Source organism: Phyllostomus discolor, chromosome 5, assembly GCF_004126475.2.
Source record: "Phyllostomus discolor isolate MPI-MPIP mPhyDis1 chromosome 5, mPhyDis1.pri.v3, whole genome shotgun sequence".
Lineage (NCBI taxonomy): Eukaryota > Metazoa > Chordata > Mammalia > Chiroptera > Phyllostomidae > Phyllostomus > Phyllostomus discolor.
The window spans coordinates 143,682,811-143,710,648 of NC_040907.2; the positions used below are offsets into that span (position 1 = coordinate 143,682,811).

The 27,838-nt window shown below is 39.5% G+C and overlaps 1 protein-coding gene across 1 annotated transcript; it reads right to left on the reverse strand.

The window, feature by feature from the left end:
* Positions 1 to 121: 121 nt before the first annotated feature.
* On the reverse strand, positions 122 to 27,319 carry ANKRD22 (ankyrin repeat domain 22). The gene is made up of 6 exons (XM_036026962.1): positions 27,035 to 27,319; positions 9,109 to 9,300; positions 6,318 to 6,425; positions 3,734 to 3,811; positions 1,433 to 1,531; positions 122 to 825 (listed from the first exon to the last, which is right to left on the reverse strand). The coding sequence occupies exons 1-6, from the start codon at positions 27,053 to 27,055 to the stop codon at positions 748 to 750; spliced, it is 576 nt and encodes a 191-aa protein (XP_035882855.1). The 5' UTR covers positions 27,056 to 27,319; the 3' UTR covers positions 122 to 747.
* Between the last annotated feature and the right edge of the window lie 519 nt (positions 27,320 to 27,838).

The following is a 27,838-nucleotide window of genomic DNA, read 5'->3' on the forward strand; positions in this document are numbered from 1 at the left end:
ATAAACAGAATTCACAAGTTCAATAGCTGCCTTGCATTCACAAGCGATATTTTTAAACAAACATATTGATAGTTACATAATCTTACTCAAAATCAAGATGGCTTTTGTGTGTGTGTGTGTGTGTAAACTGACGGCAAATTGTTTAGCAATGTGCTGGTGAAGTGATTCTCCAGGAAAAAAAGAAAAGCCTTGGGTTTAGCATTTGCCAATTACAGTTATGTGTAAAACTGCCACCACTGACAACTGACAAATGTTTTGGTCACAGTTGTTTTGCCAAAGGAACATTTACATGTGAATCACAAACCACACACATAGACATACCATTCTATACAAATGTACATACTAGCATTCTTCATCTTACCACTTACAGGGGCCTGAGAGGAAGAGTGTCTCCTGGGGTGTGATATAGACGGGACAGCCTCTTCTAAGAGCACACAGCAAAGAGGAGATCACTGTCTGAGATAACTGATCCTCTTCTTCAGGAGAGACTAAATTCAAAGCATCACCCTTTTGACCGAAGTAGAAATTTCAACAGGTTTAGTGTGTCCTCTAGATTTAGGGCCATGGTGAAGTCCATTGAGCGAGGACATGACTACAAATGTCTTCAAAAACATCATCCTTGGCAACCATCACTGACCCCACAAAATGGCAGTACCCAGATTGGGTGGCCCACAGACCAATAGTCCAAGATGCAGACAGAATCTAGTCCTTTAACTTTTTCTACTTCTCCATCTGAGGCCACAGGCATTATGAGGCTTTTCTTAGCATTAATTCAATCTGAGAAAATTTTAATCTTCGTGCAATATCCAGGGAACTCTCACCATCCTGACCAAAAGAAAAAAATATATTGTTATTTATCTCTAGTAGAATCAAATGCCAATACGAAGAGTCCAGTTATCAGTTTAGGCTGGTTGACTGTCATTCAGGCTTAGCAAAGGCTTTAAATGTTATTGTTTTAAAAGTAATAGGATTCCTTAATTATCATATCTTGCCATATATAATGAGCACTCTGTTGCCCAAATTTTTTAGGGGAAAATAGGGATATGCATTATACATGGGCAGTACTAATTCAATATCTATATAAATGATTTTAATTATTTAATTTATGCTCATGCATTAAAAGTGTAACTCCAGAAAGCAATAATGATATCCATATGTTCAAAAATAAATGCTAAAATGCCTTTATAATACAAAAAATCAAGTATCTAAGTAAAAGTAAATAACTGAATTAAAAATTCAAACAAAAGATTTTTTTCCTGAAAGTTTGGGCCAAAAACATGGGTGCGCATTATACATGGCAAAATATGATATTTAATGGGGATGATTAATTTTGCTGTTAACATCATACTCAATGGTAATTTAATTCAACACAAATCCAAAGTTAGAAGATCAGGCTGCTGGAGATACAACAAACCATGGTCCACAGTCTTACCTTGTTTCTTTTTGTGGGGTCGGCATGGGCTTTAAGGAGCAGAGGGATAAGATTCTGGTTTTTCATTTCGCAGGCATAATGTAAGGCAGTGCAGCCATACTGAAACACAATGGATCATCGTTATAGCTGAGCCATCACACTCTACAGACCGCAGCACGTGGCTTCTTTAGCAAGCGCTCCTCACGTTTTGTAGGGTACAACTAAGCCAAACAGTCCCAGCCATCTGGGACTATGTTTTTCTGTTCTTAAAGTCTTTTCTGTCTCACTATGTATATTACTAATGTTCTGTAAGTTGTTAATATCTTCATTTCTCATTTTCTCTTCCAAAAGCTGATGCTGAATTATCCCAAGGCCTTTTTTGTAGAATTCTGTATGTCTGGCCAGTCAGTGCTTTGATCACATTACCATCTTTTCCCTTAGGGTCTCCGCATGGGTGATTTTGCAGATATCAACCTCTATCATCCTCTAAAACTCCCACAGTCTGAAGAAGGTCGCTCGCTGGTGCTCATAGTACTACAGCACACTTGCAAGACCAGTGCATTTTGTATATATAGAAGTCCTCCATTCTTGGTTTACTACAGTTGATACTATGTATTATGAAGTAGTGGATCTACTCTGTTGGTACTAATTTAAAACACTAACTACAGGTCAAAAGAAATTTATAGCTGGGGCATTTGTGCTAAAAATTTTGCCTTTCAAAGCCAAACAACCATGTTTTTAGTAAGTGAAGAAATAACATCCTTGACTATCAAGATTAACAGAATTAACTCTGGATCTTTTTCCCTAGAAACTCCTCTAAAATCCTAGGTAATAATGTTGTAATCTCTTTTTTTTATTACGTGATGGCATGATGAATGGAAAATCTGGCTCTGAATTTTTCCATGTGAAATAAAGAGTCTAAAAAATATAATACACTGCATCACTTGGAGTTGGAAAATGAATCTTGATATATAAGTAGTTTTTGAAATATGTGGTAAAAATCTGTGCCTACGTGCACATCTGTGTATGAGTGTGCATAGGAATGTAACTCTTTATCTAGAGACTGAGATAGACATAGATAACTAAAAAAATATCCCAGAGAAATTTTGTTCACAAGCAAAATTTTGAACATTTTGAATTATCTTTTACTTAATTTTTAATGACATCGTAATACATTTCAAAGTTATCTAAGAAAATGATGATTCACAGTAGTAGTCCAAATTAATCCAAAAATTATATTTGGAATAAGAAAAAGCACACATTTCATAAACTCACTCTTCCCCCCTCACGACTCTCTCTCACACACATAAATATACACACAGAGAGAAAATGAGAACTACATCGATTTAAACATGTGACACCAAAAGAACCCAAACTAAAATGATGTAAATAATTAATAGAAACAGGATAGGCACATTTTCTCCATCACAGAACACAGAATGGTAATATACACACAGATGTAAACAACATAAATTAAGGATTTAAAATAGAGTATTGTATTTTTTTTATCAAATTATGACTGGCCTATTTTTTCAGTAAAGAACTAGGCAACCAAAATTTCATTCAATCAAATAAGCAAATAAAGCTCCTTACAAATAAATTTTTGACCCATTAGGACCATGAAAGGGGGAAAATGCATTCGAGGCACAGTTGTAAAAGGTGAGAGCAAAACCTTACGTTTATAAACAGGAAGAAGTTAGCTGAGGCTGTTCCCATTGTCATCACTGCTTACCACCATTTGGATTTTCCCTTGACCCTTGTCCTTACCTTGCCTTAGTTTACACTTGGGGGCCCTCTTTGCTGGCTGGGATCTTGGCCACAGTAGCAGCTGCTAATGCTCCCTGAGCACTTACCATGTGGCAGGCTCTCTGCTAAGTGCTTTACATGAATCAGCCTTATAAGTTACTGATAGCCTCATTTTACAGATGAGCAAACCGGAAGCTGGAAAACTTTGTAACTTGCCACAATGCACATAGGTAAAAAATGGCAAGCCTAGGTTTACACATCGTAGGCATTCTGACTCCAGGTTCTTAACTTCCAAGGAAGAGTTTGGTTATCTGAGCCTTCATCTTCCTTAACTTCTCACCCATGGTGGAGCAGAGTTTTTTTAAATGTTCTATATTCAATAAGGATTGTATTCCCACAAGTTTAGTGGCCATATATACACAACCTCAAGATCACATAACTGGCAGTGAAAAGAAAAAGGAAAAAGAAATGCAAGTGTCTAGGAAAACAAAACAAGCAACTTTACAGGTGACAAGTACAAGACCTACAAATACCATTTTGAATATTATTTCAAAATAACTAAAAATACACACTTACACGGTCTGCAGCATTAACATCCACGCCAGCATCGAGTAGCATTCGGACAAGGGTCTCATTCTGCTTTGTCTTTGACACCTATTACAAATAGCCATACAAAAGGTTTATTTACCAACATTTTCTTCATCTTATGTCTAAACTATTCCAATCAATACATTTCATTGTAATCCCAATACCCCTATGTGTCCAAGATCTTTTTAAAAATCCCCCCCACCTCTACATCCCCTCCTAAGATCAATTAGGTGAAGCCAGGGTTCTCGGAGTGTGGACCTGGACTAGCACCGGAACCTGGGTACTTAGAAATGCAAATTCTGGGCCCCCGCTCCAGACCTACCACATCCCACTGAGAACAAGGCCCAGTGACTGTCTTCCTGGCTCTAAACTCTCCAATGATGTCCCACTGCTCTGAGGGCAAAGCGAACGCTTCAGCCTGGCCTGGTAGGGTGCACATGTTTCGGCCTCCACTTATGTCCCTGGCCGGCTTACTCCACACTTGCTGGCTCGCCTTGCCCTAGGCACGCAGGCCTTCAGTTAGTCTTTCACATCCCAGGCTCCCTAGTGCTGTAGAATAATTGCACTGAATATTCTATTCCTTTTGTCTAGCCTTCTCCCTCCTCTCTTTACCTTGTAAAGTAACCTTAGATATCTCAGTAATAAAAAAATGACATAATAATAAAAATCATTTTTACTATCTCAGCCCAAGCCCCTCTTCCTCCAGGAAGCTTTTCCAAGCCTAGCTGGCCATGCAAAATCCCTCTCTTTGATTATCACTTCACTCATAACATTGATCACCTCCCTGTACCACCGCTTCATGGTAATTTTACACGTGTTCCTGCCTTTATTTGATTAATGGCTCATTTTTCACTCCCCTGTAACTCTCAGGAGGACAAGGACTACATCTGTTGGGTTCACCATTTATCCCTAACACCCAGCACAGTGCCAAAACATAGTGGGTCCATAATAAGTCTGTGTTGACTGGCTGAACAAAAGGATGAAACTAACTAGGCTCCTCAGAAATCCACTTTTCCTGCCTAGTCCCGTGAGATTCGGAGCACAGGACAGATTGATCCTACCCCCTGCCCCATCCCCCTCCACAACAACTCTTTGCTTGAGGGAGCACACCCCTTCCTACTCAGAAGGGCATGTCCACCTTCATTATCTAGAAAGCTCCATCCAGTGGCCCTCTCTCTCTGTGCTTTCCTCTTGTGTCAGCATCCGAACTGACTTTCTCCTACCCTCCTCTGAAGTAACGCAGTCCTTTCTGGGCTCTTTACCTATAATTTCTTCTCATGTCATTCAATCTTTATACGTTACAAATTAAGCATTTCAGGCTCCATTAATAAACGGGGTACATGTGCCATCAAAGCCAGGCTATTGATTACAATTAGTAGTTGTGCCCAGGCCTCCAGCTTTTCAACACTGGACTGTCTTAGAAAGCTAGATTGTGCACCAACAAATTCTGAATGAACTTGCTAATCATAGATGTCTTCTTCATAATCTCAAAAAATGTTTGGAAATGAACAACAACAGATCCCCCCAGCCCCAAAACTACAAATATTTAAATGTTATTCACTAAATACACAACTAATTTTTCAAGAACTTTTCAAGGATATAAGCAGATTTTATGTTTATCAGTGAATTATAGTTTTCTCTCTCCCATAAATCCAAGCATCAAAATCAATGTTATCATATTTAATTGCAGTTCCTCAAATTCTGTAAAATTTAAATAACAGAGGAGGTAATAACATTTCTGACTCATAGACTTCTTCTGGAGCCCATGTTAACAGGAATAACTAACACCCACAGTCCATTAACTACAAAGAGAAGGGAGATTGGTCATTGAACTGGAGTAAATTACACATTTGTTGAGTCATCTTTCAAAAGAAGAGCTGGCCACAGGAGAACCGTGTGGAAAAGTGTGAATGAGTCATTGCAAAGCTGTCACTTTATATGAAAAAAACAACAACATAACTCAAGTTTCATCTTCTCCTTATAACAGAACTGCATTCCTATACCAGCTACATCTTTATTTTCTCAACAACATTACTGCATGCCAAAGACTCATTAAAGCATGACTACATTCATCAGAGGGAAAGGTGGGCTTCACAAATCCTGTGTAAAGATTTTTGTGTTGGTCAGCTGCTGGCTGCAAATTTTCTGGGCTCTGTTTTTTAACTGACAGCCAGGATAGGTCCTTAACAATCAGAAACTCAGAAAAATATGTCCAAAGACAAACTCTCCCTATGAAGAGGAGTGAAAAGAAACAGTACATAGGAGGGGAAATTTTATTTTCAATATTCAGGACTTTTGTGCTTCCTTAAGAAGATCTAAAGCAAGATTCATTGCTTTTCCTAAATAAACAATGCACAGATGATTTTACTATTGATTAATTTATTTGCTACTTTTCTCCTTGCTTTACTTCACTCACAGCATCACGTGTCTGTTGGAAATGTCATTCACAAAATACAAACCAAGCACTTATTTTGTTACTAGTTCTTTATGTCTCACTGGGCCAGCATGCCTGGAGCAGTCATGCTGCAGAGCTCCTGTGCACTGGCCCTTTGCTCTCAACAAGTGTACTCACCATGAGGAAGTAACCAATAAGCAGAACGGGCATTAAGAGGATGATGAGGAGATAATCAAAGAAGGTAAATTTTTTCTTCACAGCATAATGCAAGCAGGTTCTCTCTTTCTAAAAATTAAGAAAAGAATTCTCCTTGAATAAAATATCTCATTTCAAATTTCCTATTTTAAGACTACCTTATCAAAAAATTTACTTTCTGTCTTTCATTTTTATGGTGCACATGCCACCTGTTTTTCTGTGGAGTATGTCTGCTGAAAAAAAGCCACGTTTTCACTGATTAGAATATTGAACGGAGTACAGTCTAGAGGAGAGGCTAGGAGAGGGCCATGAAAAGGTAACAGGTGGAATGTACATTTTACAAATCATCAGAAGAAGGATTCTCACACATTTTAGTTTTGGGGAACAAGACATCAAGATATAAACATAGGACTGAATTCAGTATAAAAATCTATAGTTATCTCTTAATCACCAGTGGTATACAGTTACCCATTTTGTCGTTTGTTCATTAAAGAAATCTTAACCACATGGCAATTTTTCTGTTTCTACATGCATACAGAGAGTGTTCGAAGAATGGAAATAACTCAATTAAATTATTCAAATACATGAATATTTATCAGGTGATAAACTTAACTTTCTAGGGATTGTAAGGAATGTCAACCACGGGGCCTCGGAACCAATGCAGGGAGATAGAAGCACACGCAAATAAGTCTAACGCAGAAAGCCGCTGTGGCTGGAACGCCAGCCAAACCGATGGGGAGAGAGGGAGGGCCAGAGGAAAGAAGGAGGCTAACTTCTGCTTGGGGGAGGCACTGTTCTTAAATGAGTCTTTCCGTTTTTCTAATATAAAGATATACATGTTCCCTGTAGAAGTTTTGTAAACTAGGCCAGAAGTTAATAATAGAATGAGTTTAAAATCACCCGTTAATCAAACAGCCCAGAGTTAACTGAAATTTTAAAATGCAGGTTCATACTGCATCTGCAAAATTATATATGTTTTTTTAAATTAACATTTAGAATATGTGCATTTTCCATGCCATTTAATGTTTATACACCTATAACTGTAAAGAATGTTTGTCTTTCTGTTGACCAGAACTGTTGTGATTTATTTAGCTAAACCTTACCTGTTGGACATTTGAGTTTTTCACTTTTGATCTCTATAAATAAGACTACACGAACACCCTCTTAAAGGTTTGTCAACCTTTCTAAATTTGTCTTCAACATAAGTTTCTAAAAATATAATTCCAGGCATGAAAAGTTTTAATGTTTTTCATATTGTGCTACTAAATTGTGCTCTAGGAAAATGATAATGATTTAAACTTCCTTCCTGATCAACACTTGGCTTTCTTTTTTAAGCCTGGTCAATTTGACAGACCAAAGTATAGCCATATATGTATATCTGTATCATTATCTATCTTTACATTTTTTAAAGATTTCATTTATTCTTTTTTAGAAAAAGCAGAATGCAGGGAGAAAGAGGAGAGAAACATCAGTGTGTGAGAGATATATTAACCAATTACTTCTCACACGTCCCCATTTGGGGACCTGGCCCCAACCCAGGCAAAAGTCTTTTCCAGGATATTTGTAACACGAGAGGATCCCAGGAAGCTGCATCAGGTTCTCTGCAAAACAGAGATAAGGGTGTCTCCTCAGCCCCGTCCTTGTGTTGGCAGGCGTCTCCCTCCCTCAGCTTCCTAACAGTAAGTCTCTTGCGAGAGGATGTGGACCCAGCAACATCTGTTTTTGCCACCCCCTCTCACTACAACTCCACACACCTGGTTCTTCAGCTGGGAGATCATGTCGTACTCTAAGCTGTAGATCTGTTCAATTTAGAACAGGCATGACTTGCTTTGAAATCCAATCAAGCAAAAGATAATAATAATAATAAAAAATAAAATTATGTATATATTTCATATATATATCTCACAAATAAGAAAGTTCAGCACCGGTCTATTTTTCTGATAATACATTATTGCTCTAAGTGGGTTGGTCTTTAAGCTAACTTGGAAAGGGCAAGTGGGGCCCTACAAGCTGTTTTTCTTCACTGAATATTCATGAATGAACACAAGGCATTCATAATTACTACAAATAATGACTTTTTATGTTTACTCAGGGTACTTTAAAGGTTGCCTTTACTAGGATGCAGGCTCAGGAAGCTAACCAAAGGGGTTCTGAAAGGACCTTCACAGCAACGGACACATATTCTGCTCTTCCTGACTGAAGACTCCATGTCAGCTAATGCTGCATTCTCAATGCTTTTCTACCTGGCTTCAAGTAACCTCTGGTTCATGAGCTTACTCATCCTTGTCAACTTGTTTTACTAGCATTCTTTCATTCTATAAGCAAACAAAAGGACCTTCTAAGGATCAGTATATTGACATAGAAGGTAAAAACCTAGCTAATGAAATAGCACCAGCAGGTCAATACTTTTCCCCAGGAAATCTTTCCCCGTCACTTCTGTAACAGTGGCGAGGAGCTGGCAGAGAAGGGGGAGAGGGGCCGAGAAAAAGCATAGGAAGGAGAAGGCAAAGAAAGGAAGTTCTATCCCATCGAAAGAGTGAACTATTCTCTTCCTTTTCAGAAGTACAAGGACATAGTTCACCATAAAATATGTCTGCTTACTGAACTATGTTTTATTTTGCTTTTTAGCCCAGTAACATGTCCTCAGTATGTGTTGTCTCTCTAAAATACAACTTGTTGGTACCAGGAGCTACAAGCATGAGCCCCCGTTGGTGCTAGGAGAAGGGAATTACCACAGTCAATTACTTTCTCCACTTCAGTGTCCTGGCCTTACCTGGTTTTTCAGGTTCACATCGGCATTTCTGTTTAAAAGGAAGGAAACGATTCTGAGGTGGCCCCGCCGGCAGGCGCAGATCAGGGGCGTGTCTCCATTGAAGCCGTCCTGGACGTTGATGTAGTGGCTGTCCTCCCTCACCCACCGCCACACCTGGCCGAAGTCATTCTGATAGGCTGCCTGGCAGATGGGCTGCGGAGTAAAAAACAAAAGCAGGTTTTTAAATGTAAGTATAATTAAACCACAAAAAGAAGAAAAAAAAATCATTATCCAGTAACAAAATTCAAGGGTTTCCTAAGAGTAATATATTGCTTTGTCAATGGGATTTTTGGTCTCAGTTATGCCTAGTGTTAAGTCTGGAAAAAACACTCAGTCCTAAGAAGTCTCTTAAGATTTCCTAAATTGCTTGGCACGCAGAAATGTTTATAACAGGGAGGAATGAGTGAATAGATGGATGCAATAGTTCTGATTCGACTCCATGAAGAAATTGTGTGTTGTGTTCATGGGTAGATAATTCTTGTCAGAAAAGCAAGATTTTACAGATGACACAACAGGCACATTGGAGTAGTTCAGGGCAGCACTAGGTGATAGGATAAAGATGCATGGCCGCCTGTACTCCAGGAACTTGGCACAGTGGGTAAAGACCTATTTAAGATAAATAACGTATAAATAAATTATGTAATCGACTGCAACTAGATGTCTTTCAGAAAGCATTATAAAGAGCTTTGCAAAGCATGATGGGAGTTTAGCAGCAAGACTGAAGCAGATGCCACCTTGCCACTTCCCTCCCTCTGCTCTCCCTGTGGACTTCTCCCCTTTGTTCCGTGCCCCACGTTTGGTTACTTCCATCTGGGCCTCTGCCCGTACTGCTATCTCTGAATAACACACTTTTCTCCTCTCTTTACTTGGCTAACTGCTCATTTATCCATCATGTCATAATTCGATTTTCATCTTTTCTACATCTTTCCTGACCCCAGCACTCCTTTGCAACAACTAGCATAACTGTAACTATTTTCTTAATTATTTATAACTGTGTGTTTCAGGCTAGCATGAGTCAGGGGGTGAAGCAGCAGTGAGTGAGGGAAGGCACTGAACTTCAGGCTATAAACTCCATATGGTCAGAGGCTACAGGATTCAATCGCCACATTTTCCCCAGCATATAACATGGGGCACATGGGAGGCAAAACAGTAAACATCTTTGGACTGATTTTAATTGTGTAAAAAAAAGCAATTAAAATAATGCTTAGTATGTACAAGGTGCTCAATTTATGGAGGTTATTAGTATTGTTTCTTAAGTCATTCTCTAATTTGTTAGCAAAGTCAAACCTGTACACTGTGTCAGCCACGGTTGGTAGGGGAGGAAAGTATGAGCTACATTACTATTAACCATGTGAAATTTGTTCACAGGTTGGGGATATAAGACACACACACACACACACACACACACACAAGACTCGACAATAAGAAAACAATTTTAAAGGACACAGACTTGAGTCCATAAGCAGCAGTGAGACAGACCAGTGAGTGAGTCATGTGGCACATTTGCTAATCAGCTCATGTTCTAACACAGCCAAATATTATAATAAGTGAGCTTTTAAAAGTAAGATACTTTTAAACCCCAAGACTTACTCATGAAAGAAACATCCTAAAGAAAAGTCAACTCAATGGCAGATGAAGGGGAAAATTTCTATGCCCCAGAATGAAATGAGCATGTTACAGGGGTTCAAACTCACAGTTAAAACTCAGTTACATAAATCCCCCTTCCTGTTACCCTGAAGTCTCCCCTGTACCCGGCGTCATCACCACTCAGGCCCAGCAGGGCCTCAGGTACTGTCATGACTGGGGCAGGTGAAAGACCGTGGATCTGCTGTTAGGAAACCGGGCTGTAGTGCAGTTCTGCTACTGCCTCCTGGGTGCCCAGGGCTGAGTGTGTTCCTGAACAGGAGTCTGTGCCCTCAGTTATCAAATAAAGGAGTGAAGCGGAAGTTCCTTTGGGTTCTCACATTCTGTGATGGTCACACTTCTAGACCTTGAATTTCTCCCCCCCAACACTTTTTCCACATCAACTGCTAGGGTCTAGGGTTGGGGTTAGTGTTATTTAAACCCATAATTGCGATGTGATGCCCAGACACTCAGGTTTAAATAACCAGTACAACAAAACTAAATATAATAAAACAATGTAAAGCCACCAACTCTTAATTTTGTCAATTAAATACAATAGAAGTTATAACATCATTTCATAAGATAAAAGATATTTTAAATAAAAAATACAAATCCAAACCAAGACTATTTTAACAAAATATATAAGAATATCATCACAAGAGGGAAGCAGTTCATTATATTAGATATATTTAGCCATATGGAAAAATGTATCTCATTGTCCTTTTTAAAAAGAAAAATTTGCCTTGACTGGTGTGGCTCAGTAGATTTAGCCCTAACCTGTGAGCCAAAGGGTTGCCAATTCTTCCCAGTCAGGGCACATGCCTGGGTCGTGGGCCAGGTCCCCACTTGGGGACATGTGACAGACACCTAACCGATGTACCTCTCACACATTGCTGTTCATCCCCCTCTCGTTCTCCCTCTTTTCTCCTCTCTCTAAAAGTAAATAAACAAAATCTTTAAAAAATTTTTTTTATTATAAACCAGCAAAAATTTGCCAATGATCACTAATAATTATGGACTACCATTTGGAAACTGGTGGTCTAGCATGCAGAACCTGAAAACAGGTGGCTACAGAGTTCATTTTTAATTTTTAAATTATTGTACAACATTGTAAAAACTAGAATATTTCATGAACTAATTGGCTTTCCAGCTTCTCTTTAAAAAATTGAGAGATTTAGCAATACTGGGTCCTTCTCCCACAGGACACAAAATAAAGCCCTCTCTTTTTGGGGCTCCTCAAAATCTCTACTGGGACTTAACTAATGCAGAAAAAGGGAAAGGTGGATAGTTTTCCTACATAGTCACCTGATGCTTCTGAGTACTTTCTCAATCCCATTTGGGTGATATTACTTAAGATATTCATCTAATCTTACCTTTCCATATGTCCTAATCTTCTTGAATCCTAAACATAGAATTTCTGTTTTTGAAAATTAAAGTATATGCCTGGTTCAGTTAAACATACAAGTGATTTGTTGCATGAATTATAAAAACCGCGGGGGCTGGGGGGGGGGGGGCGGGGCGGGAATCTATGCTGTTATAAATTATCAGTCTCCACTAGGGGGCAGCTCAGTGTCATGAAAGCACTGACAAGAGAGGGAGAGGAAAGCCTATAGGAAAATGCTAGTTGGCAAGTTAGGGATGCGAAAGGGGCAAGGGGTGGGGACTGTCCATTTGGACTGAGGGAAGAGGTATACATTCTGTTGGCCTCTACAGGTCCTGGAACTCAGAGGAAGTCGGTTTGTAGAGGAAACCAGTGAGAACATGGGAAAGTACCATAATAATTCTATCCCGAAATAACTCTCAGAACCCTTCTGTCCAACTTACTTCACTGCCGAATTACTAGCTTGGATCTTCATAATTCTCGCCAAAGACTAATGGCTAAAGAATGAGCCCATAATTGGCCACACTTACTAGCCTTACTCATTCAGTTCTAACCCATCCTCCAAAAACAGCAGCTGCATATCACTTCCCTGCTGGAAACCTTCAGTGGTGACCAACCAGATTGGGATGCTGTCCCCAAGCTGGCACACATGATCCTTCAAATCTTACAAATTCTGTCTTTTCAACTTCATCTCCCACCACTCCCTATTGGTACCCTTGACCTAAGTGAATGAATATGAGTGTTATTAACAGCTTTCTCCCAAACTAGACCATAAACTCCATGAGAGCAGGTGTTGTGTCTGTGCTTGGAGAACAGTCTCCCTAGCAGCCAGTGTACAATTGACACAAAGCGGGCATTTGATATATATTTGCTGAGCAAATAAGCAAATGAATAAATTATAATGAGCTTTCATTGAGCACTCATTTATTTCATTTAACCCTCACAACAGCCCAATAGGCTAACCCTGTACTATAACCCTGTAGTATTGTTAGAGCCATTTTGTGCAGAGGAAACTGAGGGAGGCTGCCTTCCTTGCAAAGTCACACAGCTCATAGCTGACGGTGCTAGGAAGCCAGTCAAAATGAATGACTCCAGAATGCATACATTCTGGCTCTAATTACTTCAGGTAATTTTAAAATAGCCTTCAAAATGTCTTCTGGCTACAGGACTCTGTTTGACACTTTTTGGTTTCATTTGCACCCAAAATTAAGCTACAGCTTACAGTCTCAGGAGACTGATCAGTCATCTTCTGCACTAGCCTGTTGGTGTCCCAGTCTTCTTGGTTATAGAACCAGGACTTTTCTCCAAATTGACATAGAATTTGCAGTATCTTCCAAGAGGTAAAGATGTGGTGGTCAGAGAGGTTGCAGGAGAAACTAGAAACATATATGGCCCAGAAGAAAATAGGTACAGAGTCAAGAGAATGACATACTGTACAAGGAAAAAGTGCTGGATTTGAACATTACTGACCATTTAGAGATCAATTTTTATAGGGTGTGGGGTATAAGGCAGAAGACAAGGGCCTGAGTGCATGGTCTGTGAAGAGTTAGAGGATGTGGCTGGAGAGAAATCTGTGGTAACTCCGGCAGTGAAAGCTAAGAGTGAGGTTGCAAGTACAAGGAGGGGAGTGGCAGGGTCCAGCCAACATTCTGCATGTTCGTATGCAAAGTCAAGGGGTTATAAGAACAGCCTCTGGAAGCAAATTTCTAAGTTTCAGTCTCAACTCTACCACGTAACAGTCACTCAGACAAGTTATTTAAATTCTCTGCTTCCTTCTCCATTTAATAATCACATCTTCTTTATGGGGAACTATTAAAGGTGACTGTGTGTATGAAACCCTTAGCTCAGATCTGACTCACAATAAACCCTCAATTAATGTCAGCTATGCTTATAATTATTAAAGCATAAGGAGCCCATGACGATGGGCAGGGGTGGTTATGCAGAAGGAGATAACTGCCCCAAAAGAGAGTGGACAGATGAGAGGCTAGAGAACAAAAAGGGATGCAACTGCCTTGCTAACCAGAATGACAACACTGGGCCTAGGGACAAAGCAAGGGAAGAAAGAGATTTTGGGGTGGAGAGAACTTTATGTTGGCTGATATTTTTGCCTGGAAGTCTGAGGTTTCATCTTCATGCTTTAGGTCAACATACATTTATCATAAATAGGAAGACATGTAACTCAGTAAATAGTAATTATGTTTACATAGATGAATGGGGCTAATGACAGAGGAGAGGGAATTGAGTCAAGAGTGGAAGAAGCTCTTCATCATGGTGGGAAATATTTGGGATGGTCATAATGAAAGTGTCTACATGAGATGAATAAAAATACGAAATTGCTTGATGGTTATAAAAATACACTAAGAAGTTACAGTGGGCTGAGCCTGCCGCACAGGTTTGTTATTTTCTTTAGCAAACCTATTGTCAGAGTAGGGTGGAGAAAATGAAGACGACAAAGGGCAAAGACTGGAAAATGTGTGACAGGCAAGGGTATAAGAGAAGAGTAGTTCACCACGGAATTTAGACTGGATGGTTAGCATATGCAAACCAGGCTGAGACTGGTAGATTTGATGAAAAAAAGAGCAAGACAAGGAGGTAGAAACAGAGACGGATCCGAGCAGAGTCAGTGCATGTGATCTAGCGGGAATTGGGGCCAGTTAAGAAGTTGGGACAGGAGGAAGAGGTAACAAATTGTAAGTGCTACAGACAGAGTGGCCATGTCGAGAGGCTGATTTGGCGTAGAGACAGAGGTCAAGAAAGGAGAGTGAAGCTTTGTGGATATCGAGGTCACTGAGGATCACCCCAGGGCAGAGAAAGAAGGGGAAATTGTGCTGCCGCATCAAGGGAGGTGGAAGTGTGTCCTGGAGTACAGTGGACAAATGTGCGAAGGTAGAGAAAGGGATGTAGCAAGGACTTCAAGTAAGAAATTGAGCAATGGGCATAACACGGCAGTGATAAACAGGAAATAAGGAGACTGCAGTACAGATCACCAGGAGATCTAAGTGAAGACACCAAGGAGGATGGGCTGGACGGGCGAGCGGGAGACTGGAGAGAAGGAATAACTTGTGTCTACCTTGATTTTCCCCTGACGGCTGCCGTCCCTCATGACCCAGTCACTGCTGGGACCTTCCTTCATGTTATATAAAGGTGAAGTGGGTCAAAGACAAACTTAAAAAATCCTTGTGCTTTTATTGTCTGAAAGAAAAAAGTTACTAAGAAATTTTAAAAATTGCAGTAGTGAAGAAATGAGTCAGAAAGAAAAGGCTGGAGTTAATCGTGCAAATCAGATAAGGGGTTAATGTCCAAAATTTATAAAGTACTTACAAAACTCAACACCAAAAAAAAAAAAAAACCAACCACAAACAACCCAATTAAAAAGTAGGAACATGTATAAAGAACCCATGGACAAGAACAACAAGGAGGAGGATTGAATGTGGGAAAGACAGAGTGGACAGGGAAAGGGAGAGCAATGGGGGGAAATGAGGACAACGGTAATTGAACAGCAACAAATTTTTTTTAAAAAAGGGCAAAAGACCTGAATAGACATTTCTCCAAAGAGGACATACAGAGGGCCAACAGACATATGAAAAGATGTTCAACATCACTAATCATCAGAGAAATGCAAATTAAAACCACAGTGAGACATCATCTCACACCTGTCAGAATGGCTACCATCAATGAACCACCAAACAACAAGTGCTGGGGAGGACATGGAGAAAGGGGAACACTTCTGCACTGTGATAGGAATACAGACTGGTACAGCCACTGTGAGAAGCAGCAGGGAGGTAGCTAAAAAACTTAAAAATGGATCTGCCTACTGATCCAGGAATCGCACTTCTGGGAATATATCCAAAAGAACCCAAAACGCTAATTCCAAAGATCATACTAAGCACCCCTCCTCTCTGTTCATTGCAGGGTTATTTACAATTGCCAAGATATGGAAGCAACCCAAGTGTCCATCAGTAGATGAGTGGATAAAACAACCATGGGACACTTACACAATGGAATACTACTCAGCTGTAAAAAAAGAAGAAACATTTTACCCTTTGTGAGAGTATGGATGGGCCTGGAAAACATTATGATAAGTGAAATAAGCCAGACAGTCAAATACCACGTTATTTCACTCATATATGGAATCCGATGAACAAACTGAACTAACAAGGAAAATGGAGACAGACTCAGAGACAGAGCAGATGATAGCTAGTGGGTAGAGGGGCTGAGCAAAAAGAAAAAGGACTCATGGACATGGACTACACTGCGGTGATTGCTGGGGAGCATAAGGGAACTAAATGGTAGTGGGAAAAATACAACAAAGAGTAAATTTAAAAAATCTATCAAGTGTTTATTATTTTTCCCTAAGATTTCTTAATTTTTAGAAGAAAAGAGATATCTTCTTTCCTTTTCTGGGAAGATACCTCATTAGCACACGAGGCTCTTTACTAGAATCATTTTGCTTCAAAAATCAACAAACCCTCCTCAGAAATTGTTATGAACATTTTAAATGATATTAATGTGTAACGTATCAAGTCCTCAGAGCCTCAGGCAAGGATGCACCTGATTGCTCCTTGCACTGAGAATTGGGGAGGACCTGCTACACTTCAGGGGAAATAATATTGAAAAGTTGGGTGGGAAGGAGAAATTTGCAGACATCTTTTGCAGACATCTATCATGGCAAGCAGCTCAGATATGCCTATATTATTAAAATAGTACCTCAGACCACCAAACAGGTAAAGTGCCAGGCAAAGAGGTGGGGCGTGGGGGGCGCTGTGAAGAAAATCTTCTCTGCTGTGTTTGTCAGTTTCAGTGATGTGACTACTTCCACTCCCACTTCCTCGATTTCAAACTACCAAGGAGAGGTCACTGAATTTGGAGTTGGGCAAACTCAGCTCTCACAACAAATCAGTTCCAGTCGGTGCCAGCTGACTCCGGCCAGCACTGGCATGGAGTCACCTGACTCCAACAGGAACTGACGCATAGTCTCAAGACTTCTCTGTACCGTCTGCCTTGACCTTCCTGAGGGGTGAGCTGGGAAAGGGACCAGCATTTGAACTCTTAGTAAGTAGTGTCTCCAAACACTCAACAGACCAAAACAGGTATTTTTGCACTAACTCTGTTTGGGAGAGAAATTACAAATAACAGTAAAAGACGGATAGCTATAATAGCTACTGAATATGAATTTTTTCTGACATGACAGCTACACAGCTACCAAGCACTTCACCAACATATCATTTAACCCCACAGCAATCTTGGTGTGGAGATAGTTATGACCTCAACTGGCCAATGAGGAAACTGAGGCTCAGAGCTGTAAATAACTAGTAAGAAGCAGAATTGGAATTCATATCCAAGTCTGCCCCACTCAAGAACCAGTGTTTCAACCTACCATGACTCTCCCATCTTCACACTCCCTTATGTACTGAGTCATCATGAACCCTACCCACAAAGGTTCCAGAATCTTCTATAACCCTTGGTTATTTTCTTCAATTCAGTTTAAAAGAACTTGAGCCCCCAATATTCACCAGATACTGTGTGAGGCTCTAGGGATACAGAGATGAACAAAACCCAGTAGACAGTCCCATGGGTAATTACCATATTCTGCATCACGCTGAGGCTGAAATCTATCTCAAATTCATCCACCAGCCTAATACGACCACCAATATGACAGCTTTATTCCAGGCTCCCGGCTTTCCCTCTTGCAGCTCACCAGTTTGTTCTTCCACAGCTAGCCCGGCAACATTTTAAACCTTAACTGGGTTATATTATTCCTCTTCCTAAAACCCTTCCGTTGCTTTCCATTGTGTTTAGAATAGTCAGCATAAAGTCAGCATTTCTCATCTTGGCCTGCAGGGCCTGAGAGATCTGGCCCTGACAGTCTCCCCGATTGCGGCTCCTGCCACTCTCACTGCCTCCTGGGCACCAGGGCTTCCTGTCCAGCAGTGGCCACCCAAGGGTGGGGAGGACCACGCCGAACTTACATGATTTAGAATAATCAAAGAATGGTGATAACAAAAAGCAAGTCAATATTTAGTCAGTTCTATTTGTCTCTAAATCTGTGTGGACATTGCAGCCTCTCATTGCCTGCCCCTGGATGAACTGCTGTGACCAAAACACCCTTCATAAACCACTCAGTTATTCCAATAGAACCAGCATCTTATTTTCTGTTTATGGCTTATTAACAGCATACATTTATTTCTCACAATTCTAGAGGCTGGAAGTCTAAAATCATGGTGCCAACAATTTCAGTGTTCAGTGAGGGCTTTCTGGTTCACAGAGGACTGTCTTTTCAATGTCTCCTCACACGGCTGAGGGGGTGAGGGGCCCCTTTGGAGCCTGGGACCTCTTGTTTTAAGGGTACTAATTCCATTCATGAGGACTGTACATTTAGGACCTAATCACCTCCCAAAGTCCTCACTTCCTAATACCGTCACCTATGGGTTAGGATTCAACATGCAAATTTTGTAGGGACACAAGCATTCAGACCATAAAAAATTGTTACATCCACAAGTTTTTGAATCTAAAACACTGAAAAGATATGCAAATAAAAGCCTCACTATTACTCCTGTCTTCTTACTAATAGAGCTGCCTTGTTTATTCTTACAGCTGTCTCTTCATTTAATAAAAGATATGAAGAACAAAGGTGAATATATAGTTTTATCTACTCTATTCTTATTTATTTCAAATGAGAGCACACTCTTAGCATTTTTAATACTGCTTTTTTAACTTAGCAAAGGGTTTTTTACATAAAGTGCATCCTAAATGTTGTTTTATAGTTATATTGCATTACATGTAGGTAACCTAATTTGTTTAACCAAAAAAAAATCATCTTTTGACAGGCATTTTGGTACCTTCCATATTTGCTGTTCTAACATATTCTGGAAATCTGTTAGTATTCCTATAAGACAAATGCCCAGAATTAGAATTGGTAGGGTAAAAAGGGTAGGTATTTGTAATCTTGACAGATGTTGCAAATTGCCTTTCCCAGGGTTTGTACCATTTATTCTCTCATCAGCAATGTACACTGGGCCTATTACTCACATCCACAGAGTATATTCTCAACTTGTGGCCTCTTGCCCATCCAATGGGTGGAAAATGATCCTCGTGTCTCTGAGAAATAAGAAACCATTCTCAGGAGCTACTCCAGCAGACTGGTTCTCTTCCAACAAGAGACCCAACTTTTCATGCTTCACATTCTTCCTACATTCATCTCCTCTGTTTGGGACAGTCTTTACCCAAAGAAAGAGCCAGCAAGCCTGTAAGGGGGGGTAATTTTTTTCCAATTACTTTGCATTTTCTTTTTCCATATTATGGAAAGACATTATGTCCAGTGCTGAACAAGATCTCACCCAGCTCTCTTGTTTTATAAATATTGGAACTATAACTCAGACAGGTTAAATGACTTCCCCAAAGTCCCATAGACTTCCTGGCACAATCAGAACTAAATTACAGGTTTTCTTGATTTCTAATCCAATAGCCTTTCCACTAGTCACAACTCATTCTGTCTTCCCTGAGTTCCCCTCTACTATACCAGCTACCCCAATAAGCCCTGCTCAACCTAAATTGTGCTGTCTGAATACTCTATATTTCAAAACAACCCCTCTGCTCCTTGAACTATGTGCCCTTTTTCTATAGCAACATATGAAAAATAGATTCATTCCTAAAATATTAATATTAATAGTATGTGTGTGGGGGGGCATGTACATATATGTTATGTGTATGTTGCATGTGTACACATGCATGTTGCATGTTATATATCCCTCTATTCTTAGATAGCCTTATGATTAGACCTTCCCAAAGTCTAAAGAGATACATCATTATGATATGATCATCAAGACATTCCTTTTAAAGCCTGTTTCCCCACCTGTCAAGTGTCTATAGAAGATTCTATAGGTCTGCTAAACACGAATTCCTAATTTCTTTTTTTTTTAAGATTTTATTTATTCTTTAGAGAGGGAAGGGAGAAAGAGAGAGAGAAACATCAATGTGCAGCTGTTGGGGGCCATGGCCTGCAACCCAGGCATGTGCCCTGACTGGGAATCGAACCTACAACACCTTGGTTCGCAGCCCGTGCTCAATCCACTGAGCTATGCCAGCCAAGGCGAATTCCTAATTTCTTTACGTTCTTATGCATCCTCCCTTTTTCCCATGTTTTGCAATACTTTGCAGTATAATACTTCTCATCTGCAACATAGGAGTAGAATGTACCTCACTGGGACCTGGATTTCATTTACCCCATTTTTTTCACTGAGGGAAAGAGCAAGAGTGTACCCTAGTGGAGAGGAGTATGGGAAGAACAGCAGGGTGGTTAAGAACAACTCCTATTTGGAGCATGGCACCCCTGTTGAGACAACAAGTAGAGAAAGGACTTAGTGAGTTCATCAGTGACATAAGCAGAATTTCCCTGAATGTACAAACATAGGTCTCATGTCCCAGCCTCTGTTCTTCAGCCATTAAGTGCTTTTTAGCTGCATAACTCTTGGCAAGTTACTTAAACTATCTTTGCTTCATTTTTTTCATTTGTAAAGTAAGGATACATTTGTTGTTGTATGAAGTTTGTTAATACACATATAGTGTTTAGAACATAGCCAGGTATATAATACCCTCACTAAGTGTTTGTTAATGTATGAACATATTGTAAATAATATTAACATAAATATGTTTGATAAGGGTTTAAATGAATCAACCGTGTTTAGAAGTCCAGCTTACATAACTGAGGTTGATTATTCTCAGTTAAGTTCTTTTGCTGAGCTCTAAGCATATCCTCTATTGTAGGTGCTAGGCCCAACTCTTGAGATGCTCCCTCATTTTCTCCTTCTTTCTTAAAAAACATATTGAGCCCTGGCTGACATAGCTCAGTGGATTGAGCGCGGGCTGTGAACCAAAGTGTCACAGGTTCGATTCCCAGTCAGGGTACATGCCCAGATAGCAGGCCATGACCCCCAGCAACCGCACATTGATGTTTGTCTCTCTCTCTCTCTATCTGCCTCCCTTCCCTCTCTAAAAATAAATAAATAAAAATCTTTTTAAAAAATCAAAATGCATTTATTAAAAAATACTGAAACAATAAAACAATATACACTTTAAAAAACATATTGGAAGCAATGTAAATGTCCATTGATAAATTAATGTATAAAAAAAGTGTGGCACAGCCCCGGCCAGGTGGCTCAGTTGGTTGAAGCATGGTCCCATATACCAAAAGTTTATGGGTTCAATTTCCAGTCAGGGCACATATCTAGGATATGGGCTCGATCCCTGGTTGGAGCGCATATGGAAGGCAATCGATCAATGTTTCTCTTTCACATGGATGTCTCTCTCTCTTTCTTCCTCCCTTCCTCTCTCTCTAAAATCAATAAATACATCATTGGGTGAAGTTTTTTTTTTAAATGTGACACATGCAATGGAATAATATTCAGCCATAAAAAGGAAACCATGCCATTTGTGACAAGACGGCTGGACATCGAGGGCATTATGCTACGTGAAACAAGTCAGACAGGAAAAGATAAATATTGTATGATCTCACCTACATGTGGAATCAAAAAAAACACAAATGAACAAAAAGTGGAGCACATGAATATGGAGAGCAGATTGGTAGTTATCTGAGGTCAAAGGTTCAAATTTCCAGTTATAAAGTGAATGAGTCCTGGGGATATAATGTGCAGCATGGCAACGGTGGATAAAAACACTGTATTGAATATTTAAAAGTTTCTAGGAGAATGGATCTTGAAAGTTCTTGTCACAAGAAAAAAATTATAACTCTATATGGTGATAGATGTTAACAGGACTTATTGTGGAGATGATTGTACAGTATGTACAAATATTGAATCATTACATTTTATACCTGAAACTAACATAATGTTGTATCAATTATACCTCAATTTTTAAAATATTATAATATATATCATGCATATATAATACCAAAATATGATATCATATATGCATATCATAACTATTAGCCATGCAAGGCTCTGAAGGGTAGCAGAACATTCAACCCAAAATACACCTCTCTGCATAACAAATACTATGAGCTAAAGGCAACTGAGAAGTTGATACAGGAAAGCTCTTTACACTACCCCCGCTTAGCTAAAAGCAGGACATAAATATGTGAAGGAGTTCCCCCTTCCCTCTTTAATGGAAAGGACAAAAGTTACCCTTGTTTGCCCAAAGAAGATGCCAAAGGAATCTACATAATAAAATGTATTAACTAGCCTTTATCTTTCATTAGCTCCCCTGTATTTCTGCCTTCCCATAATTTGCCACTCCTAGAAACTCGAAGTCCATTTCCTGTATTTTGCCACTAAAAATTCCTTGTTCTATTGTTAAGATGCTATGTGAGCCCAAGTTCTAACCACGCACTGAGTTACTTATCCCATGTACACATGATACAGGTGTGACTAAACTTGTTTGTTTTTCTCCTGTTAATCTTTCTGTTGTCGGTCTGTTTTACAGGGCCCCAGCCAATGCACCTGAGGTGAGTAAAGCAAAAAAGGATTCTTTGCCTCCCCTACATAGGGCTTTACAAGTATACTGAACCTCTACCAATCTAGAGGACTTCCCACATGCCAAGTGGCAAGTTGAACTTAACTAGAAGTTTAAATAAAAATAGTTGCTTCAAGGGAATGGGGCAGGACTGGATGTTTCTTGTCCTGTTCTTATTTAGTGGTTTATGATCTTTACACCAAGGAAATGCCAAGTAATTAGTGTAGGACAAGTGAGAGACTGGTACATGTCAGAAGAGTAGATTATGTTCAAATATTTGACAGATTACTCCAGAGCCCCTCAACCTTTTTTAAATGATAGATGGATGGGTGGCACAGAGGGTTTCACCTCAGATCGTCTGCATCAGAACACCAGAGGGTGAGGCTAAGCTTTCTCTTTCTTTTTTTTTCCCATTCACCTGTAATTCCCCAATGCAACTGGAACAAGTAACCTCAGCTTTCCTCCAACCTAAAAGACCCCATTTCTCTTCAACTGTTTCTTTTTCATCCATCACTGTAGTCAGATTATTCTAATTTTGGACACTTAACAGCACAGAGTCTTGGTCCAAGTATAAAGAAGTTGATGTGCGGGGATATTAATGATTTTCTAAATCTTTGGCAGAACCAGTGTAGCTCTAAAATCCATTGCTCTGGCATACCATGAAATCTGAAAACTGAAAATGAGACATGTCTAAACCCATCAGCCAAACTGGATAATCTCTGCAGGGAGTTTGGTGAGGGCACCCCTTACACTAATGGGATATATCCTAGGTTCAGGGCTGCTGGAGTATAAGGAGGCAGCAGAATAAACACACACCAACACAGCCATTCCACAAACAGCATCCACACCAAGCTGTCATGCTGGAAGATTCAACACTCACTCTTAAAACAAACCTACTACTCAAAGTAGTTTTGCATGTACCTTTACATACCATCATTTATGGCTATTTTTACAAGAAGGAGGAGGAGGAGGAAAAGCTGGTATCAAAAGGAATTCTGATATTTTAGGCATTATTTTTGAAAAAAAGTAAACAATTTTCTCTCTGGAAATGACTGAGTTTTCAGGTGTTTCATATTGCTGGTGCAAAAGTAGTAAACAGTGAGCAGAATTAAATGGAAGAGCCTAGAATTCACTTCTACTTATGATTCTGAGATTCATGGCCACATTTGTTTCAACATTACCTTAGACTATTTTTGCTACAATATTAATTAGGAGTTTTGAATAATTACCTATGACCTTCTAGGTAAATTAGGGTTTTGTGTGTGTGTTTATTGTATTTGTTTTTTTAAAATATCAGTAAATCATCCCTATTAAAACACCAATGGCATATTTCACAGATATAGAACAAACAATTCAAAAATGTATATGGAACCATAAATGACCCCAAATAGTTGCAGCAATTTTGAGAAAGAACAAAGTAGAAGAGATCACAATACCTGATATCATGAGGCCACTATAATCAAAGCAGTCTTGTACTGGCACAAGAACAGACACATGGATCAACAGAACAGAATAGAGGGCCCAGAAATACACCCATGTCTCTATGCTCAGTTAATATTCAACAAAGGGGTTAGAAGCATAAAATGGAGTAAAAAAATAGCCTTTTCATCAAATGGTGTTGGGAGATCTGGACAGTTACATGCAAAAAAAATTGAAACTCAACCACCAATTTACACCATATAGAAAAATAAACTCAAGATGGATAAAAGACTTAAACATAAGTCATGACACCATAAAAGTCCTAGAGGAGAACATAGGCAGGAAAATCTCAGATATTCCACACAGCAATATTTTCACTGATAGGTCCCTTAGAGCAAGGGATATAAAAGAAAGAATAAACAAATGGGACTACATCAAATTAAAATGATTCTGCACAGCTAAAGAAAACATCGGCAAAATGAAAAGGGAACCAACCATGTGGGAAAATATATTTGCCAATGAAAACTTGGACAAGGGTCTGACCTCCAAAATATATAAAGAACTCGCACAATTCCACTCCAGAAAGACAAACAATCCAATTAAAAAATGGGAAAAAGGCCTGAACAGATACTTCTCCAAGGAGGACATACAGAGGGTCCAGAGACATATGAAAGAATGCTCAGCATCACTAGCCATCAGAGAGATGAGAATTAAAATCACAATGATACACCACTTCACACCTGTCAAAATGGCCAACAAATCAACAAACAACAAGTGCTGGCGAGGTTGTGGAGCAAAGGGAACCCTAGTGCACTGTTGGTGGGAATGTAGACTGTTGTAGCCACTATGGAAAACAGTATGGAATTTCCTCAAAAAACTAAAAATAGAACTGCCTTTTGACCTGGTAATTCCACTGCTGGGATTATACCCTAAGAATCCTGAAACACCTATTCAAAAGAACCTAAGCACCCCAGTGTTCACAGCAGCACAATTTACAACAGCCAAGTGCTGAAAAATGCCTAAGTGCCCATTAGTGAATGAGTGGATCAAAAAACTATGGTACATTTACATGATGGAATACAATGCAGCAGAGAGAAAGAAGGAGCTCCTACCCTTCATGACAGCATGGATGGAACTGGAGAGCATTATGCTAAGTGAAATAAGCCAGGGGGTAAAAGACAAATACCATATGATCTCACCTATAAGTGGAACCTAATCAACAAAACAAACAAGCAACCAAATAGAGCCTGAGACATGGAAATAAAGAACAAACTGACAGTAACCAGAGGGGAGAGGGGAGAGGGATAATGGGGGAAATAAGGGGAAGGGTCATCAAGGGACATGTATAAAGGACACATGGACAAAGCCAAAGGGGAGGCAGGATTAGGGATGGGAGGTGGGGCAGGGGAGAGTAGTGGCGGGGGTGGGGAATGGAGACAACTGTACTTGAACAACAATAAAATATTATAAATAAATAAATATCATAGTAAATCAAAGTTGCATTGTCCTCAATATACCTGAAAGTAAAGCATATATTCCACTTATGGGCATATTTTCATTGTTGATACTTGTAAGTAATTCAACATGTCTTGCCTTGCCTTGCCTTGCCTCGACCACTTGCCAAATTAACACACAATAAACAAACAATTGCACTGCTCACGCAAAGGCTTTTTTAAACGTAATTATTTCCGGGGCCTAGACTGAAGCCCAGCTAACCAGTAGCTGCACACAGTGTGGTGTGTGGACCGACAGCATAAGCATCAAGGATCTGATATGCATAATCTTAGGCCCCACTCAGCCCAACAGAATAACGATCTGCATTTAAACAAGATTTAAAAGAGATCTTGGGGTGATGGGTATGCACATTAAAATTTGAAAAGCACTAGCCCAGAGCAGTGTTTCTCTTCCACTGGTGGTAAACTGATCACCTACATCAGAACCACCAGGGTGTTCTTCCAAAAGTAGGTTTCTGGACACTACCACGGACTGAGTGAAACAGACTCTCTGGGGTGGAGGCACTTGAAACTGCATTTTAAACAATATTTTTCTCTCGGACACTTAGGCAATCTAAAGTTTGAGAGTTCTAGAGCAGCATTTTAGAGCATTACAAGTGTTGTCCTTTTCATCTACGTGAGCTTTTCACCAGGCCAAAGTCACTGGGCACAACATACTGAGACTTATACACTAATCATACACGCACACACAAATGGCATTAAAATAACTGCAATTGGAGAGAAATTGCATCTAGTACTACATGAACCACCCGATCAGGTTCTGCTGAGCATGCCTAATGAAATGCAGACTAACCGGTTAAAGTGTTAGAGAAAACAGTGAATAATAATGTCATCACATCTCCTGTGCCTGTTTAATCATTAATCACTTGTACTCCTTTGAAATGTACTTAAAAATCAATTTGATTCTAATAGGTTACTTTCAATACAAGGCAAAGCATTTTCTTTATTCATCAGACATGAAAAGAAAGAACTCAAAAATATATTTAAAAACCTGTTGGTTTTATTTCTCTTCTATACAGAGAAAGTCTTTATTAATAATTACTAGAGGTGAATTTCCTTTCAAATGCAATCTGAAAAGTGTTACTCGGTACATGTGTTTCCATAAAAGAACCAGTCCGTCTTTAATATGTTTAGAAAATCCAGTCAGGTACAATTTTTGCTTCTCCTCTGGATGTTTGACATCAGAAAAACATGCCTCAAATTCCATTTTTGCAATGTCCAAATTACCCCTGCAAACATGTGGACATTCTAAATGTGTTGTATTCCTTTCTAATTACATGTAGCTGACATTTTTGAATTTCCAAACAGTTTGCCTTAAGATATGAAAAATACCAGAAAGAGTAACACACCGGTCTTTGTTTTGACTTGCTCTCACAGAAAGTTAAACAAAAAGAAAGGAGACATTAACAGGGATAGGAAGTCACTCCATTTGAAAAACATGAGCAGTTTTTAACACCGTTTTACTTTCAGAAAGATTACATACCTCAGAGTATAGGATTCCCATGCTGGTCCCTCACAGGCTTTCTTCACATCCACAGCTTCCTGAATCCTCTGGAGGTATTTCTGATTAACATTAAAATGCTTCCCGTCTAAAGAGGAAGATTCCAGAAGCCCGGATCAGCGGCAAATGCTCTATATCCACACCTGGGAGTGCTTTTCTAGCAACACAGGCAGCTCCACCACCTTGTACAGGGCCCAACCCAATGAGACACAGGCATTAGTTACCCAGTGATGACCCACACGGTGCATCATCTAATGTTACAAACAACCCTGAGAAACCGGTTTCTGAGTCTCACCTGCTCTGCCAGTAGTAGTGAGTAGAAAGAAAGAAGCAAAGTTGAGAAGGACAGGAAAGTTCTTACATTGGCAGGAAGAACGCAGAGTTCAAAATAGGGTAGTGCGTTTAGGACATTTCCTGATTGAACTCGGGTTTTCAGAAGCTATTGAGAAAGGCTGGAAACCAGTAAACTTGCATTTTAGAGCCATATGTCTGCCAGAGGGCTTGCTCGACCTTCATGAAAAATAATCTTCAAAACTGTCGTTATGGATTATTTTCTCTCTTTAAGTACGGATAGTTTATTCTTCCTTGACATTGTTGATTAATATATAATACTAAAAATAATACATTAAAGTCAATTTATAAGCTAATATACATACATTATTCTGTTTCTGTACATAAATTATTTTATATTTTTATAAAAATATATTATTTCCTATATATAAATGTGTTCATAATCACTTTCAAGGCCTCTTTGAATAAAGTTTGAGCAACTCAAATTGAAAAAAC